An 18,840-nucleotide genomic window follows, 5' to 3' on the forward strand; every position below is an offset into this window, starting at 1 on the left:
TGCAACAGGTCTCGCATTTACGCGAGTTTAAGCTATTTGCATTGTAAATGACGATGCCTTTTATTTATGGTTTATAAACCAAAATATAAATAAAAGGCATTGTCATTTACATTGCCAATAGCTCAAACTCATGAAATGCGAGACCTTTGCATTGCAAATGCTTGTTTGATGATAGTGGTGGCCTATCACAAAGTTCTTGGGGCACACCGTCACGTAGAAAAAATGGTGTTCTGAAGTCTAGGGGCTGCTCTTCGCCCTTTCGTTTCCTACAGTCAACACGAAATAGGACCCAACCACCGAGACTCAGAAGGCTTCAACCCACGGATGAAACATGAGTTTTAGGGGCAGCAGTAAATCTGCATAGACATTAGGGCTCAGTCATGAAAGAGGGTCCGGTTTTCATTTTTTATACATAAACATATTAAAGGATCGCGGGAATGACTAAATCAGTATATTATGCACACTGCATAACAGCGCCAGAACCAATACAGCCCGAAGACACGAGAGCGCGCGCGTCACGGCGAGCCATGTGGTTTCAATTATCGTGCCTGTGTCTGGGCATGATAATTGAAACCACATGGCGGCCGTGCGGATAACCGCCACCAATAGGCCATGGGCGGAGCAATGCGCCCGCCTTTGGCCAATTGCGTGCTGTCTTTGTTAAAAAGACACACGCAAAAGCCAATAGCGTAGGACAAAAGAAAAAGCACACGCACGAGCGTGTGCGAGTGTGAGGGCAGATTTCAAAAGCCCCTACATAAAGTCTTCGCCAGAACAGCGCATGCACGCTGTTACAGGTTCTACCTAAAAAAAAGTGCCCACAAGTTTTATGGGAGCCCAAACTTAGCACCCATGCAACTGTATTCATGGCAACTGTTATAAATTGAGTCTAGTTGGCATAGGAAAAGCACCCCGTCCAAGTGGGGACCATAATCCTAGTCGGGGTAAGTCAGATACGCAACCAAAATTAACCTGTACTCACCCTCTGGTAGTTTGGCACAGAGCAGTCAAGCTTATGTTAAGAGACAACGTTAAATTAAATTACAGTAACACAGTGAAAAACACCACAAAAGGACTCCATACCAGTTTAGAATATTTATCGGAGTATAACAAGACCGCAAAAAACAGTGTCTTGCCGAAATGGTCAATCACGATGCGATGGAAAGCTGCACTGCCTCCGAAGGCTCTTGCATGGCATAGTGAAGTTGTATGATGGGGCAGAGCTGAAAGCATGGAAATTAGGAGGGAGGAAAATAGAGGACTGCGGAAGAATTGGATTTCGTTGGAGTGGGATGCGATGTTAGAACAGTTTATTTCCACTGAACCCTTGTTGCACTGAGACTCTGGGATACTCTTAGCCTCCTTAGCAAAACTATGGGCACAACCAAGTAACAGACCGCACATGAACCCTATAGAGCTGGGATATTTAATCCTAAAAGCCTAGTCCCCTGGTCTCCTTACCAGAAACCAATTTGTCCACTGACCAATGGGCTATGTTAATAATGCACTGAGTCTGGGGTGAGGAGGGGGGTGGGTTTCTCCAGTTATCTGTACGGTGAGGGTATATTTATGTTGTCTTTTGACTATTCGATTATATAGATTGCCGCTACATCTGTAGACGACCACACTGCTATCACTGTTTCTGACACGAATGTACCTGTTGTTGTAGCTCTGTATACAGCAATGATAATCTGGTAACCACAATACGCTGATCTTATATGATTCTGGTACTGTAAACATTCATGCCATCTTGGTTTGTTTTTTCTTGAAAATCAATCCAATTTTTTTTTTTTTTATTGAAAATCAGTGCTTATAAGTCACTAGCAGTCTAAAGGTTACTTGGGATCGCGAGGGACCTGTACAATCCAAAGTTCACGCTGACCTTGATGGGGGGCAGGCTGGCTACAGAACCCATGCGGGATACGCTAAATAAGTACCTTGTATGGAGCAAAGCATAGACGCTGAGTGTATGATGCATCGGTCTTTTCCACGCAGTCGAATCGATGCGTTGGGAGTCGAGCCTTGCAGACAGTGGTTGAAGGATCGGCGAAGCGTCATGGTCTAACCTCGCAGTCGGAACCCGTGTCGAAATCAGCACTGCGTTGGAGGGCGATGAGTCGGTTCCGATCGCCGCAAAGGGGCCACTACATAGATTTTTGAAGAAAACAGCTTCAGAACCCACTTCAGAGGCCCAAGACTGGAAAGGGGCACCTCAGGCAATGGTAGGACTCTCAGATGGCAGAGTCCAGCAGTACCAGCAGAGTAGCAAGCAGTCTGTTGTGCCCCTGAGACTTTAGAAAACAGGCGGCAAGCAAACAAGCCCTTGGAGAATCTTGGGTTCAAGAATGTAGAGAGCAGGTCCAGCCCCTCTCACTCCCAGGCAAGAAGGAGCAGGCCAACATAGCAGAGCAGGTAGCCTAGTGGCAGTCCCTCAAACAGCACAGCAGCTCTTCTTCCAGGCAGAATGTCCTTGGTTCCTGTAGAGTTATGATTTGGTGGTGTCAGGGGTCCGGTGCTTCAACCCAAATGTGCCTTTGAAGTGGGAGAGACGTCAAAGACGTCTTTGAAGATCACAAGGTCCTTGCCTTTCCTCCTCAGGCTCCAGACTCAATCCAGGGGAGTATGTAGCTCTTTGTGTGGGGACAGGCACAGCCCTATTCAGGTGCAAGTGTCCGCTCCTCCCTCCCAATCTAACTCTGGAAAGGCCCATCAGCCTGTTGATGGGCCATCAGAATACAAATATCACACACCAGCTCCCTTTGTGAGTCTGTCTAGAGGGAAAACACAAAGCGCAACGGACGCCCAGACGTGTCTTCAGAGACAGACAGAGGCACAGAATGGTTAAGCAAGAAAATGCCAACTTTCTAAAGTGGCTTTTACAGATTTTCAATTGAAAATACGCCTCCACCATAAGTTGTGATTTACACCAAACTCCAAATCTCTATTGTGTCCCAGTTGGAAATTACACTTAAAAGATGTTTTAAGGTAATCTTAATGTTAACCCATGGGAGAGATAGGCCTTCCAGTAGTGAAAAACAAATGTAGCAGTTATTTTCTATCAGGGCATATAAAACTCAAAAGTACATGTCCTTCCTTTTACATACACTGCACCCTGCCCATAGGTCTGCAGAGGATTATCTTAGGGATGACTTGCATGTAATAAAAGGAAGGTTTGGGCTCGGTAAGTAGGTAAACTTGCCAGGTCAAAACTGCACACACAAGCTCTGGATTAGCAGGCCTCAGCTATGTTAAAAGGCTACTGAAGTGGGCGGCACAATCAGTGCTGCAAGCCCAGGGCTCGAAAAATCAAACATTTTACTAGATCTACAGGTTTAGTAACTTTAATAATTTACTCGACCTAACTGTAATGTATTTGACCCATGAAGTGGTCTCAAATTGTGTGATCCTAGGCAAATATTTCGTCTTATTGGAGCCGCCTTTTTTTTTTTTTATTATTCCATAAAAGAGCACCTTCAAATATGCAAGTTCACTATTTCTGCTGTACAAAAAAAACTCTTTTCATTGTCTAGACTAAATGTTTGCTCCATGTATAACAAGAACCGAGCCCATATATAGGGTAAAATTGATTTCTGGCTTGCCTCTTAGTTCACTAATAGCTTTGTCATCTGGGCAGGAGCAGTAATAATTCCCAAATCATGTCTAAAAACCTCACTTTTCATAAATATATTACCAAAGCAGGATATGGTAATGCATTATCATTTACAGATTGCATATTTTCCATTGGCCACAAAACTTTCCCACTAACATGTAGTTTTACTGATAATAGCGCATAAACAATTTTCAGAAATTGGGTTTCAGCAAAAATATTTAAAATGTGCACATTACCAAGTAAAGTGTTCTAATTTGTTTTGATGCTATACAAATATTTTTTTCACCACAGAATTACACAAACGGGTCTTCATAACTACTGAAATATATTTGAAATGTTTGAACAGTTCACTTAGCTATTTCAGTGTTGTTTTAGAAAAAAGTCTGACATCTAACAGCCTTTCAATTAACATGTTTTGCACAGTTCAATTGTCACACAGTTCACTTTACAAAATCCTCTAACTTAAGTCTTAGAAAGAAAAATAAATGTAACAAAACAAGCTGACTTTTGACCTCTATCTCTGAAAGCCAACAACTGTGACAAGACAGCAAGATTTAATGGCATTTTTTTATTGCATTTTCACTTTGCGAGCAATAAAGAGGTCTTTAAATCTTGTTATCCTGTCACATTTGCTCTGCTTTCAGAGACAGAGGTCAAAGTCAGTTTTTCTTCCGTGAAGTTAGAGGATTTTCAACTCGCCAGAAAGGAGTAGTCCATAAAATTAGCTTGTCCTCGATAAATCTTGCTCGAGATTCAAGTGGGCAAGTGGATTTTTCAAGCCCTGAAGCCCATTAATAGCATTTAATTTACAGGCCCTGGGAACATATAGTGCACTTTACTAGAACTTACAAGTAAATGAAATATGCCAATTGTGGATAAATCAATCTTAACTTGTTTAGATTACAGAGCATATGCACTTTAGCACTGGTTAGACGCGTTAAAGAGCCCAGATTCATAAAGCCAGCAAAAATGAACTCAACGAAACAGAAGGTCAGGAGGCAAAGTCAGGGGAAACCACGCCAAGGATGCCAGGTCGAACAGAAACAATACCCACTCACCTTTTTGCTTTTTTTTTTTTTTAATCAGGATCAAGACAGGATGGCACCTTGTCTAATCCATTGTTTTACTAACACTTCACTCTCTCTCTCTCCAAAGCTCATACTGAATGCAGCTCTAACAACCATTCCCCTTTCACCACTCAATAGACATTCAAGCCATTCAAGCCAGGTGAGCAAAATGGGAAGAAAGATCAGCATAGCCTCAGATTAATAACAAGTAATTAAACTATTGAAAAAGGATTGGGCAACACTTTGATTTAGAAGGTAGACGTGGTATGTGATTTGAGACATTATGTTGCTCATATTAATACATCATGAGAAAAACAAGTATGCTAATGTTTGCCAGCATGGAAAAGATTAAAAATATATTTGCCTTTGCAAAACGTATAGCTTTATTGCATAATTTTCAAGTCTCCTTGTTGAAGAGACATCAACTAAGTAATCCAAATCATGGTGGGACGGGGTAGGCCTGCTGTTATTAAAAACAAAGATTATGCTCAAAATACCAACATGAACAATATCAATTAAAAAAAAAAGAAAAAAAACATTTAAGTACAAGCTAGGGATGTTTTGCTTGAAAGAGGCTCTAATGCCAAGGGTTGTAAAAGGACAAGTTACTTAGCTTCAATAACGCAATATCTGGTAAAGACATGATCTAGCCTCAGATTCCTTAACTTTGAATTTCCCAGGCATCAGTCTGGAAGAAGATTTTTCCTCAAGCAATACCCCTGCGCGCCGGTAGGTCACATCGGTCTGCTCCGAGTGACGTTGTAGGCATCGTCCGTGCTGTTGTGACGTACAACCGAAGTACAACTACCAAGACGCTATGGGGTAATGGCGCTGTTACATGCAAGTAGTGCATTCCTACCCATTTTCACTCAACACTAAACTTTTTCAGAGGAAAACGGTCAATGCAATCCTATGGAGAACAGTTAGATTATTGGTTTGCTGGTAAGCAATCGCTTTTTAGGGTTGAGTCTCTGGAGTTAGGACAAGGGTTACCCCAGGGTCAAGGATGCACTCAAAAAGCACCCTCAGTGGTACTAGGGCGACTGGGTGCAGAGTGCTGAGGCCCAATGTTAGCCTATAGGGCTAGGGAGCCGTTGTTTGGTGGCTGCTCTCGTGCAAGCCATGGGGTTGAGGGAGCAAAGCTCCTAGGTTTAAGCTCAGGGCAAAGGGGGAATCCGAGTTAGCACACAAGGTGCACCCACAGTGGCGGCAGGGTGCGGATTTGGCATCGGGTGCACTACTGGTTTCAACAGGAGATCTCCGGTGGGAACAAACACTACAGGTTCGGGCAGGGAGTCTTCCTTGAGTCTACCATCGGTTGGAGAGGTAAGTTCGGATGGGCACTGTCGGTTGGGCCAGCCAAGGCCGTTGGGCATCTGGTTTCCTTACCAGCTCTGTTCGCGGTTGGGGAGACCCTCCAGATAGAGGCTGCAGGCGTTGTCGAGAAGCTTGAGGTAGGTTAGAGATCACCAGATCCCAGGTGAGGTTCACTGGGGTGACCTCCTAGCGGTGTTGGGCCACTCGAACTCGGGCAGTGGGCATCGGGTGCAGAGCAGTGCAGACTGGTGGATTTGGCCGGAGCCAGAGTCTGGTTCTTGAGCAGGTCCAGTGCTCACGGGAGACAGAGTCTTTGTAGGGAAGGCAGGGCAGGTCCTCTGGGTTCTGGGGGGTTGCTGGCAGCAGGACACACCAGGTTTCCACTGGTGCAGGTCGAGACTGGCTGGTTGGGCTGGGGCCAAGGCACTTGGTGGCCTCCTCTTCTTCCTTCAGCATGGCTCTTCAGTCCTGGTACAGGTTGGAACCAATGGGTCTCCCGCTTGGGGTGGGTACACCCCCTATTATGCCACCCTCCAGTGGGAGGGGGCATAAGCCTCTCCCTGGTTGGCTGGGTCCCCATCTTCAAGATGGCGGGGTCTGAGAGTTGTGCTTCGCCTCCTCAACCTGAGGGGTGGAGTTGGCTAAGGTGGTTTTCCCGCCGATTCTCCCTCCCAAAGTTGGGGTTAGAACCGGTGGAGGCCAGTTGCTGGGAGCAGCAAATGGCTGGGTCAGCTCACAAAGGCGGCAAACCTTTGAAGCTTCTGCGTTGTGAACCCTGTCCATTCTGGGGGAGGAGGCTAGGCACCTCTGCCCAGGATCTGCTTTATTTCAGGAGCCCGAGAGCGGGAGGTTCTCAACCCAGGGGTCCAGAAACATGTCTGGGGGTGGTAGCTGGCGAGCAGCCACTAAGCCAGAACACTAGTGTTAGGTCGTTTTTTCAGAGGGCATCTCCAAGATGACCTGCAAGTGCATTTGGCATTAAATCCCACACTGGCATCAGTGTGGGTTTAATGGGCGGAACTTTTGCGGAATTCAGTAAAGCCATTATGGTGCTGTGGAGTTTGTAATGACAAACTCCCAGACCATATACTCTTTATGGCTTTACTACACTTACAATGTCTAAGAATGGACTTAGATGCTGAAAGGTACCCTTTGAGAGTGCCCAGTGCAGAGCCGTGCTGGGCAATGGCTGAAATAAGAAGCAAAACGTGAGAAAGAGAATCAGAAAGAGGATCAATAGTCCTTTCTGTACAATATTTTACAAACTTGAGCCACCGAAAGGCGTACACGGTCTTGGTAGAGGGACGCCTGGCTGCAAAATACCATTACAGACTTCGGGAGGAAGGTTGAATGCTATTATCTGCTGCTGCTCAATCTCCACGCAAGAAGAAGAGTTGACAGGTTTGGGTGTAGGATCCTTCCCAGCGGCTACGACATAAGATCCTCCCGAAGGGGGGAGACTGATCGGAGGATTGATGCTCAGTTGGAGAAGCTCGGGATACCAGACTCTCCATGCCCAGCCCAGAGCCACATGAATGACTTAAGCCCGGTCACTCCTGATCTTCTTGAGCACTCTGAACAGGAGTAGTAGTGGCGGAAAGGAGGCCTGAGCTCCACTTAAAGACGAAAAGCCTCTCCGAGCGAGAGCCGCCTTGGAAACTCCAGTGCAAAACTGCTGACATTGCGTGTTCTCGGCATAGGCAAACAGATCCAACCAAGTCTTTCACAACTGTTGAAAGAGACCTTGCGCGACCTCCGGATGGAGACGCCATTTGTGATCAGCTAGGCATCGACGACTGAGTTCATCCGCCCTGGCGTTCAGAGAACCTGCCAGGTATTGAACCACCAGGTATATGCCCTGCTGTCCCAGCCTCGTCCAGAGACGGAGGGCCTCCTGTCAAAGGGTCCACGACCCCACCCATCACAGTTTGTTTCAGTACCACATGGTGGTCGCCCATGATCTTGAAAGACTTGACTAGGAAGGTTTAGAGGCTGAAGTTGTGCGGGGGTGGACTGCCCCAGCCTCTGGCCGTGAAGAGTTTGTTGTACTTGTGTGGACTTGTAGCAAGAGTATGGCTAGCGTGGCTGAAAGCCCCTTTCGTAGCCACGAAAGGCAGACTGGGGATGAGTGGCTACTGAGAAGCCCAAGGACGTGAGTCCTTAAAGTGCTTCAGCGCCATATATGCCTCGTCTCCAAACAGACGGGTGCCATCAAAGGGTAGGTCTATGACAGGGAGCCCTGCAAATCCCCTGAAAATCCAGACGTCCTCAACCAGAAGTGCCATCAAACAGCCACCGTCGATGAAACCGCTCAGCCCAGCGAGTCGGTCATGTCGAGACCACAACGAATGATGAACTTTGCCGCATCTCTCCAGTCTGATACTGCTCGAAGAGGATGGTCCAGGCCTTCTCCGGGACCTGTGGCAGGCACTGGTACAACCGTTTTCCACCAAGTGTGGGAATAACGGCCCAATAAGCATGCAGTACTCACCGACCCTAAGTCTGGTGGAAGAAAACATATTCTTACCCCACCTATCTGGGAGTAAGGGCATGTGTCTTGGTAGGTAAAGGTTTGGACCAGCAACCTCTCAGGGGTATGGGGGTTGGTGCAGAAATTTGGATCACCCAGTGCTGGGCGATGGCGGCGAGCAATTGTCCTTCTCACAGGATCCTCTGTGCTGGGTATGGATCAGGGTCCCAGTAGGACATCAGTTAAGTCCTCATTGAAAGGCAGCAAGGAGGAGTAGACACCAGGCTGTAGGACCTTCCATCAAGATATCCGTCTTGCCTGCCATGGAAGGGAGCAGAGGGCCCAGGACCTCAACTGCTGTAGGAAGCTGGCTTTGTATAAGGATATTGCAGCTAGATGGTAATGCCGCGCAGAGTCCAGGGGTTTCCCAAAAGTGTACAGGGCTCAATGTAAAACCCAAACTGCTCTTTTAGTGGTAGTGTGGGCCAGCTGTCTTAGGCCTAACGCAGAGGAGTATAAGACATTTGTTGCACAAACAATAATCAATAATGGACACACAACTCAAGAAGGAGATCCAGACCAATTTTAGAAAATTATACTTTGTTTTATTTTAGTCTTCATAAATCAGGTAAGTAGGTTTTTTAATGAAAAATACTTTTCAAAAAAATCGACACTTAGAAACTTTTCAACACATTTCAATGTTATCCTATAGGGAAAACAATATTGCGGTTAAACAGGTAAGTATTAAACGTACAATCCCTGTCTTCGAAGCCAAAAGTCAGCAAGGGTCAGGTAAGTACTAAAACTGCAACACCAGCGACACAGGGACAGCCGGGTGCAGAGGTCAAAATCAGAGTTTGACCAATGCTTTCCAATGGAATGGGAGTGCCTGGAGCCACACTGCTTGCAAGTAAGTAGATCAGTTGCAGGGGCCAAGCTTTGGGGGTTGGGTTAAGCACCGGGGGGCCACAAAGCAGCACCAAACATACACCACCAGCGGCACAAGGGCAGCCGGTTGCAGGGTGCAATTTTGACATCGGACACCCAATGCTTTTCAATAGGTAATCTTCTTTCATCAAAGACGCTGCAGGCGTGGGACCGAAGGTTTCAGGGGGAGACCAACAACAGCAGAGGTAAGGAGAGATGTAGGGGGTTGTAGGGGCACCGTCAGCTCAGCTTACCAAGGTCCAGGGGCTTTGGGTGCAGGGGTGCCTTTCGACATCGGAGTCTTCCCACTGGAGGTGGTCATGGGCAGTCTCTAGATTCACATTGCAGGTGCCGTAATGGAGGGTAAGAGTTGTCACCCAACGCTGGACATGAGTTCAGGATTGCTGGGGAGACTTCGCTGCACAGGTGAGCCACTCATACTCAGGCCATGGGCGTCGGGTGCAGATTGGGCAGTCCTCGGAGTAGGTTTCTTCAGGAAAGGTCCGCCTTCCACGGGAGATTGGAGTCATTTTTTAAGACAGCAGTCCTTCCTGGGGTTTCAGAGGTCGCTGGCTGCAAAACAGGTCACAGAAGCTGGAGAAGGTCGGATAGGGCTGGGGCCAAGGCAGTCGTCATGTTCAGTTTTCTCTGCAGCGTCTTCCTTCTTCTTAGGTCACCGCAGATCTAGTTTTTAAGTCTGGGGGATCAGCCTAAATAGTAAATTTGGGAGATGTTTTAGGGAAGTAACATGTAGGGCCATTGGGCACCTTACCTGGGGTGACTACACCCTCTATTATACCACCCTCCTGTGGGAAAAAGGCACAGACCTAGGCCTGATTGGAGGGGACTGAAAGCTGTGCTTCACAGCGCCTCCCCCACCTTAGGAGGGGGGTTGGCAGAGGTGGGCACACCTATTCTTAAGAATCTTTCCCGACGGTTTTCTCGGTCAGAGTGGGGGTATAAACCAGGGACGGCCATCTGCTGCTAGCAGCAGAGCCAGGGGTTCACATTACAAAGGCGTCAGGCTGTTGAAGCTTCCCTCTTCGAGCACTGGCATATCCTGGAGGAGGAGGTATGACAACTTTGCCCAGGAGGTGCATTGTTTCTGGTCCCAGAAAGCAGGAGCTCTCTACCCAGGGGTCAAGAAACATGTCTGGTGGTGGCTGACGGCATACAGCCTGTCAGAGACCAAACCAGGGTTAGCTAGGTTTTCAGGGGGCACCTCTGAGGTGTGCTCCGAGTACATGATACAATAAATCCTACACTGGTATCAGTGTGAATTTATTGTACGGAGTAGTGTGGTACCAAACACTCCTGTGTTCAGTGAAGCCACCTGTGGCATAGTGCACCCTGCCTTAGGGCAGTGAGGCCTGCCAGAGGGGTGACTATGTCTACAGGCAGTGCTGGTTGGCAGGACACCAAGGCAGGGTGCCAAGTCGACTGTCATGTTCTCCTTCACAGGGGCATGCAAGCTGCAAGATAGTGGATGAGTCCAAGTGAAGGGGGGGTTCCAGGGGACCCGCTTTGCCTCCCAGGCCCTAGTTACCCAGGGTACCATTTACTAGGAACTTACAGGGGGTAGAAATACCAATTGGGGGGTTGATTTTAGGAAAGAAGCACTAGCACTGGGGACCGGATTGGCAGAAACCCTGTGCACTACATTTGAAACAACATCAAAAGCAGGCAAAAAGTGAGGGCCTAACGATGCAAAAGAGGCACTTTCTCACAGCTGCCCTTCGCACTACCATAGCGCATGATGCTCCCTCCTCCGTAGCCACATTAAGGGGAGAAAGGCCTGAATCTGGAGAAGTATCCAGTCCACTGGCCTCATATAATTCCTCATACCAGTCTATTTCTTGAAAGCCTGGTCTTGTAAAGGGTGCAGCAACCCCTCCCAATCTTCCTCGCCCTACAGAATAGGACTAAGGGAGCAACCTAGAACCTAAGGGTTCTATCGCCGGCAGGCACTGATCTGGCTACAAGTCGTCAGGGATAAAAAAGGGGCCTGGCACCGTCAGAAGTCTCAGCATCAGGAATGGCACCGGGAAAGGTCGCAGTGATACCACGAGTGTCGGTACGGATCCATGGGGGGGGCATTGGTTGTGGACCCACTAGAACCCCCTCACAGACTCCAAGGCCCTAAATCACGCCAGTAGGGTCAGGCCACTCCAATATGAGTCACTTGGCATCATAAAATTCCTTAAGCTGGGTGGGAGGGGGTCGCTCCAGCTCTCGCAAAGGCTAAGAAGCGCAGAGCAGACCCAGGAAGAGGTTTCGAGGAACGAGGGCTACAGTGCAGAGACTCCTCCGTCACGTCAGCCCACGGACAGGAAGAGGTCGAAGCACACTTTGACGTCTTATGTTTCGTGCGCTTCTTACCTGACGAAGTCAACGACTTCGAGTGGGAGGACTAAAACTTGGAACTCCAGGAGGGGTGCCCAGACCTTCCTCTCAACCCGGACGTGAATGAGTCTTCTGGGGAGAACAACGCAAGGCAGGCAGCTTAAGGGACCCTTTCCTCAAAGCTTTCGGAGCATTGGTCCGGCAGTCGGTGCACAACTTCAAGTCGTGGTCGCGCTCCAGGCACCAGAGATAAACCAGGTGTGGGTGGATCACCGACATGGTGTGGTGACAGGCGCCGCACAGCTTGAAACCAGAAGTCTTCTCGGAGAGGACAAAAAAAGCCTGACAAAAAGGGACAGTGGCTAACTCTATTCGTGGATCTGCGCTGGCTGATGCGGAAAGAAAATAACTGACGTCAGTGCGCCGAGGTGGTCCTATATAGGTAACGCGGACATCGCAATGATGTCAAGTGGAGCTGACCGACGCCACCTACCAGCGCACAGGGGTATTGCTCAAAGAAAAATCTTCCGGATCCAGTCTGACACCTGGGAAATTCAAAATGTAAGGAACCTGCGGCTAGATGTCTCCATCACATATAATGGACAGTTAATGCAATAGTGAGTGTCTAACACAAACAAATTAACTTCATGCATAGCACATCTGTAACTGAAAAACAAACAAGAAAAAAGTACCAAGGAAAGGCTCAACAGGCCAAGACTTTCTTACTTTGTATGACTGTCAAATTGTCTTAGTGCTGCTTTTCCATTCATGTCAAAGAGCCGGACCACTCCATCTTCGCTACCAGCCACAAGCAGCTGGCCATCACACCTGTATGTGCCACAATATGCAGTGTCTTTAAAGCGGGAGAATGTTTTGATTGGCTCCTGGGAATATCGGCCATAGATATGAACCTGCACCAAGAAAAGCAGTGTTACCTCATTGTCTAGCAGAAACCCAATCGAAATAACATCACCTTTTCAACTTACTCTGGTTGAAGCAGTCACAGCATAGTTGTATGGAGCAACTGGTGAGAAATCTACTTTGGTCACTGCGCCAAATTCCTTTATTTGAACAGGAGTCTAAAAAAGTAGACAATTGCGGAGTTAACAAAAACATAGTATATTCAAAAAAGTACATTAATTGAAAAAATGCAAAAGAATTTCACATGACTAAGACTTACTTAAGTGTACTAGGTTGCAAAATTCAATGAAGACACTAGAATGTTGGCCTTGTAATGCAAAGAAAGTCCTCCCAAGGTTAGGAAAAGCAATGTACTACCTATCTGTCTAGAAACCAAACACAGAAATTGCTTCCCGAATGCAGTTATTCTATTATAGGTAGATAAATGTTACAACACTTGTCCAGCAAATCTTAAGGCCTATTAGGCAGTGGACATATTGCAGTCTAGCAATATGTCCATGGCCTAATAGGCCTTTAGATAAATCCATCACTCACAGTGGAATTCACTGCTATCTTTAATGACTGTCACTGTGTCCTTTGTTGCTGTCCATTCCTCTAATTTCAACATTGTTTACCTTGTTCTCTTGGAGCTTTACACATTTCTACATGGTACTCAAAGTTATTTGCTAGCTTATGCTACATCCTTTACATTCTTTTCTAATCTACTCAAACCAGTCTCCTAGGGTACTTTAAGATATTATAACTCTACTCCTTGTTGCTGTCCCTCAACACTCTTGCGTGGATTCAAGCTTTAGTTTTTTTCCCACGGGCTAATAGGCATATCTAGAACTAATTTTAGTAGCCAACTGCAACTTTTGTCCTTTTTAGATCTCACATGCGTTGCAGCGCAAAGCGCTGCTCCGCTTCGCAAAAGATTTTGTAGGAGAGGATTTTCAGAAAAGGGTTTATGCTAAACGGTGGCCTGCCATTGGAAATGAGCTTTCTGGGCTGCCTCCCTTTGGCTTTTTGAGCCAGCCCACCCAGATTGGCTCGCCAGCTTTGCGTTGGTCGCAAAGCACTTTCTTATCTTTATGGGGCCATGTGTTTCTAAACACATGGCCCCATAAAGACAAGAGATCGATGCTTGTTGTTCATAACGCAGCTGAAACGCTTTTGTGCAGCTTAGGCGACGAAACGGATGAATAAGGAGTAATGTCAGCTGAAATAAGCTGGTAGTCGTTGTCTTGGCTAAAGCTATCTGGCGGGGAGGCAGACACGCATGGGGCTGTGTGGCTCGCGAGCCCCGGGCCACACGGCTGCGAGCGCCGGCCGGGCCTCGAACAAGATGTGCGCGAGGCCCTGAGATAGCCTGCGCCGCACGTCTCGCGTCTGCAGGCCCAGTGTCCATCGCACCCAGACACGCCGCAGTCCGGCTGCCGCACGTGCCCAGTGAGTCGGTAAAGCCAGTCTCCTTCCCTGTTCAAAGCAGCCGCGGGAGGAGAGAGCGTTTCACCCTAAATGTCTGTTCATCTCAAACAAAGACAGCTGGGCCGGCAACACGCAAGACAGCAAATGGGGGTAAGTTTGCTCTCCTTTTAATGCCAGCTTCAGTGCGGAAACATGTATGTTTCTCCACATACTGTGAGGCATGACGCATGTTCCATGTGTACGTAGAACCATACCGCGTTCTATGTAGAAACCTACATATCTGGAGGGTTGAGTGTGCATGTGAGCACACAAATCACACTCAAGCAACCACACTCACATGGACAAACGCAGACAGGCATGCTATATGACAAACACGAGATATACAGAAGACATGCGCAGACACTAACAAAGATGCGGACGCACAGGTATGCACAGATATGTTCCCACATAGTTATGTGCACATACTCTGATACACCCACAGTAAAATGTGCAAATAAGCACACACCTAAGTGCACCTTAACATATGCACCTAAAACAAATGCAGGCTCAGATACATGATGACAAACACACACTCATACACACATACACTCAAATACATGCGCACACACATACTCAGATAAATGCACGCACACAGACTCGGATACATCCACACAGACACACACAGGCTCAGATACATGTACACAAACAACACACTCGCGCATACACACACAACACACACTGTTGACAGTCGTGCTCTGTAATTGGTCTGTGTTAGAGATGGGGGTCTCTAGTTGGCAATGGCTGGCGCCAATGTCCAAATAGGGACCCTTCTTCCTAAGTCAGGGCAAGTGGGCTACCCCCTTTGATAACCCAAGCTCAACCCTGTGGTAACGTAGCACGAGCAGTTAGGCCTATCTCAGAGGCAGTGTGTGAAGCATTTATGACCATGCACAATAAGGCAGTAACAACGCCATAAAAGGACACAACTCAAGTAGGTATAGAAAAATAGTATCTTTATTTAAGGTTTAACGCAAGACTCTCAAAGCGTTTTAACAAGCCACCATGCATATAAATCAGTATGGACTTAAAAATGCAATAACGTATTCACCAGAACATGGCACTGACTGAGTTCAAGGCCTGGGTCTACGCGACCCGTTGCACACCAGATACTTGCCGTTGGAAGGGGACACAGCACGCAGCTTCTCGAAGAAACGGAGACGGTGACAGACGGACTCTCAGCGACCACAACTCTTGGCTGCAGTGGTCCGCAGCGTGCGCTCACAATGATTCGGGCACTCTGGGACAGGCGGGCTCTCAGCGGCAGCAGCACGCGGCTGCGGCGGCCCAGGTTGGTGGTGGCGATGACTCTTGTCGTGCAGCTCCGTGGTGGGCTCACAGCGGCCGCAGAGCTCTCTTAGCTGCGGCGGCCCACAAGACGACTCACGATGATGCAAAGTTGGCAAAGGTGCGGGCACTCAGCAGCAGCAGCTCTCTTAGCTGCGGCGGCCCACAGGACGAATCACAATGATGCAAAGTTGGCAAAGGTACGGGCACTTAGCGGCAGCAGCTCTCTCTTAGCTGTGGTGGCCCACAGGACGAATCACGATGATGCAAAGTTGGCAAAGGTGCGGGCACTCAGCAGCAGCTCTCTCTTAGCTGCGGCGACCCACACAGATTCAGCAAAGGTTCCGAAGGTTCAAATTAAGGCGGGCTCTCAGCGGCGGCAGCTCTCTCTTAGCTGAGGCGGCCCACACAGAGTTAACAAGGGTTACCAGTCCGCGTTCCTCACAGTAGAACTAGAGGCTCCGGATTACTCGACGGAGGCCTCACCTGCAAGTAGAATCCCTCGCACAGGAATTCAGACAGCTGACGGGGTGAAGTCTAATGTCCCTGAGACTTCAGCAGGAGACGCTCTCAATTCAGGCCCTCTGTAGTTTCTTCAGCAAGCTTGGTGAAAGTTTTAAGTCCTTTCCTCTGTTCACTCAGACAGTTTTGTCTTGACATCCAGAAGGAACACACTTGAAAGAGGTTTCAGCGCAGCGTTTTATACCTATTAAGTCTTTGTTCTCTAAAGTCACAAATCAATGAATCCAGCCAGAACCAGTTCGGTGGGGTCGGGGAGCACTTGTTTTACGAGGAGACATCCTGCCCTTTGAGAATTAGGGGGTCTGCTATCAGACGCCCAGAGGGAGGTGGAGCCATCATTCACCTTGCCAGGCACGGCCCTGCTCAGATCAAAGAGTCACCCCTCCCCATGCTCTGAATGCCAATCTCTCTCCCCAGCCAGGTCTGACCCAGCTGGCCCTGCTGCTCCAAAACCAGACGGCCAATACACATACTAGGAAAGCCTACAGGAAAGCTTAGGCAAGAAAATACCTTGTTCCTAGAGGAAGCATTTTCGAACACGGGATATACAAATGATCCTTACTAAAAGATGAATCTCAATGCCCGGAGCTTAAACATATCAAATTCGAATTTCCTATCAGGTTCCTGGGGGCAGGTAGGATTATGGAACGTAATACTCAGCCTGCCCATTCTGGTCTATGAGAACGTATAGCCTCACCATAGTAAACATTGAAATGTTATGTTATGTTAGGCACATTTGTAGTGCGCTCAGCTGCCCCAGCTAAGGGGCGTCCTGGCGCATGACAAGGTAAGACATAACTAACACTCAACAGAAAAAAGAGAACAACCAGAAAAGGAAAAGTCAAAACAGAAAGGTTTTGATAGCTTTCCGAAACAATAGAAGGTCTTCCATCAAACGAATCTCAATCGGAAGAGAGTTCCAAAGCCCTGCTGCTATGATCCGAAAGGACCGGCCACCAGCACGGCTAAGCTTAAACATCGGGACCACAGCAAGCGCTTGGCTCGATGATCTCAGAGAACGGGTCGGGACATACCAAGACAAGAGATTAGAGAGGATCTGGGGAGCTGATCCCTTCAAGATCTTAAAAGCCAAACATAGGACTTTGAAATGAATTCTTGTCTTAATCGGCAGCCAATGCAAAGATCGAAGAGTGCTAGAGACAGAGCAGGACCTGGGCAGGCCAACTATGGCTCTAGCTGCAGCATTTTGGACACGTTGAAGGCGGATGATTTCTGCCTGGTTGACCCCTACCAGGAGTGAGCTTGCATAGTCCAGGCGAGATATTACTGTTGCCTGAACCACCAGCTGCCTGGTAGGGGGGTCAAAAAATTCAGGACAGGTCTTAAACTCCGAAGGACCCCAAAACAACAGGCCGCGGTCCTCTTAGTGTGCCCGACGAAGCTAAGAGTGGGATCCAGCCACACTCCCAAGTTTCTCAACTCCGTTACCGGAATTGGGGACGGCCCAAGCTCCGGAGGCCACCATCTATCACCCCAGAGTTCCATCCCCTTCCCGACCACCATGACCTCGGTCTTCTTAGTGTTGAGCTGGAGACAGTTGGTATTCATCCAGCTCGCCACCGCCCTCAGTCCACTCTGGAACAGAGGGGCATCCTGCCCAGCATCCCCACTGATAGTAACCGCTAGCTGAGTGTCGTCGACATATGAGACCATAGTCATGCCCCACTGCTTGGCGACATCAGCCAGCGGTCTCACGTAAAGATTGAATAACGTGGGACTCAGTGAGGATCCCTGCGGCACCCCCAGGCCCAGCGGATGGAATTTGGACTGATACGTTGGTATAGCAACACAGAAGGAACGCTCGTCGAGAAAGGAACGGAACCACTGTAGGGCAAGCCCAGCAATGCCTATCTCCTCCAGGCGGTGCAGAAGGATGCGGTGTGAGACAGTATCGAAGGCGGCGCTCAGATCTAATAGTACTAGAGCCGCCGTCTGTCCCACATCCAGCACCATACGCAGATGTTCAGCCATGGCGAGAAGGGCTGTCTCCGTGCTGTGCCCAGCCCGGAACCCGTTTTGAGTAGCATCCAGAATATTGGCTCGGGTAAGATGGTCAGAAAGAACCTGATTGACGTGGGCCTCCACAACTTTTGCCGTCCAAGGAAGCAAGGAAATGGGCCGGTAGCTCTCCGGTTTTAACGGATCCAGTGAGGGTTTCTTCAGGATAGGAGAAACCACTGCCCGCTTCCATTTAGCTGGAACCGTACCCGTGGCCAGCGAGATGTTAATCAAGGAGCGTACCATGGAACGTCCCACAAAAGACTGGTCCCTGAAGAGGGCAGGTCTTAACGGATCCAAGGGTGATCCAGATTTAATTTTCTGGGTCAGCCTATCAAATCCCTCAGGAAGAAGCAAGGGAAGAGAATCCAAAATAGGGATGCCAGGGATAATATCCCGGGCCCCCGATGATGGCCCCGTGCAGGGAAAGGCCCGGTAGATGCCCTGCACTTTCTCCAGAAAGAAAGAAGCCAAGGCCTCACAGTGAGAGGTAGAAGCCGTTGCCTGGGAGGAGATTCTTTTTGCCAAAAGATCTTTAAGAGCCTTGAATATAGATTTGGACGGGTTTATACTATTGCGGAATTCTGCCGCGTAGAACGCCGCACGGGCTCTACAGATGGCACGGTGATAGACCTTAACGGAAGTCAGATACAATGCTTTCTTAGCAGTATCATAAGACCTCCGCCACTCTCTCTCGGCCCGCCTACAGCTCCCTTTCAAAGCACAAAGGGCGCTGTCATACCAGGGGCTCGACTCTCTGGAGCTATGGAGGGTAACTCGCTATTAGAACATGCTACACAGACCTAGGCATGTTCTTCCTATCACAGACAACGCACCCTGCCATAGGGGTGTCTTACATGGTGCGAAGGGAAGGTGCAGGGACTGGGAAGTGGGTGCACCTCACAGTTACAAAG

At 48.4% G+C, this 18,840-nt stretch overlaps 1 protein-coding gene across 2 annotated transcripts in view; it reads right to left on the reverse strand.

Moving 5' to 3' along the window:
• UTP15 (UTP15 small subunit processome component) overlaps positions 1-18,840 on the reverse strand; it is a 360,659-nt gene that overhangs the window by 314,066 nt on the left and 27,753 nt on the right. For both annotated transcript variants that reach the window (XM_085632333.1, XM_085632332.1), the window contains exons 4-5: positions 12,721-12,813; positions 12,461-12,645 (exon numbers count right to left, since the gene is read on the reverse strand). In XM_085632333.1, the coding sequence (XP_085488459.1) occupies positions 12,461-12,645; positions 12,721-12,813 (278 nt within the window). The remainder of the gene's footprint in view (positions 1-12,460; positions 12,646-12,720; positions 12,814-18,840) is intronic.

Source organism: Triturus cristatus, chromosome 2_1, assembly GCF_964204655.1.
Source record: "Triturus cristatus chromosome 2_1, aTriCri1.1, whole genome shotgun sequence".
Classification (NCBI taxonomy): Eukaryota; Metazoa; Chordata; class Amphibia; order Caudata; family Salamandridae; genus Triturus; species Triturus cristatus.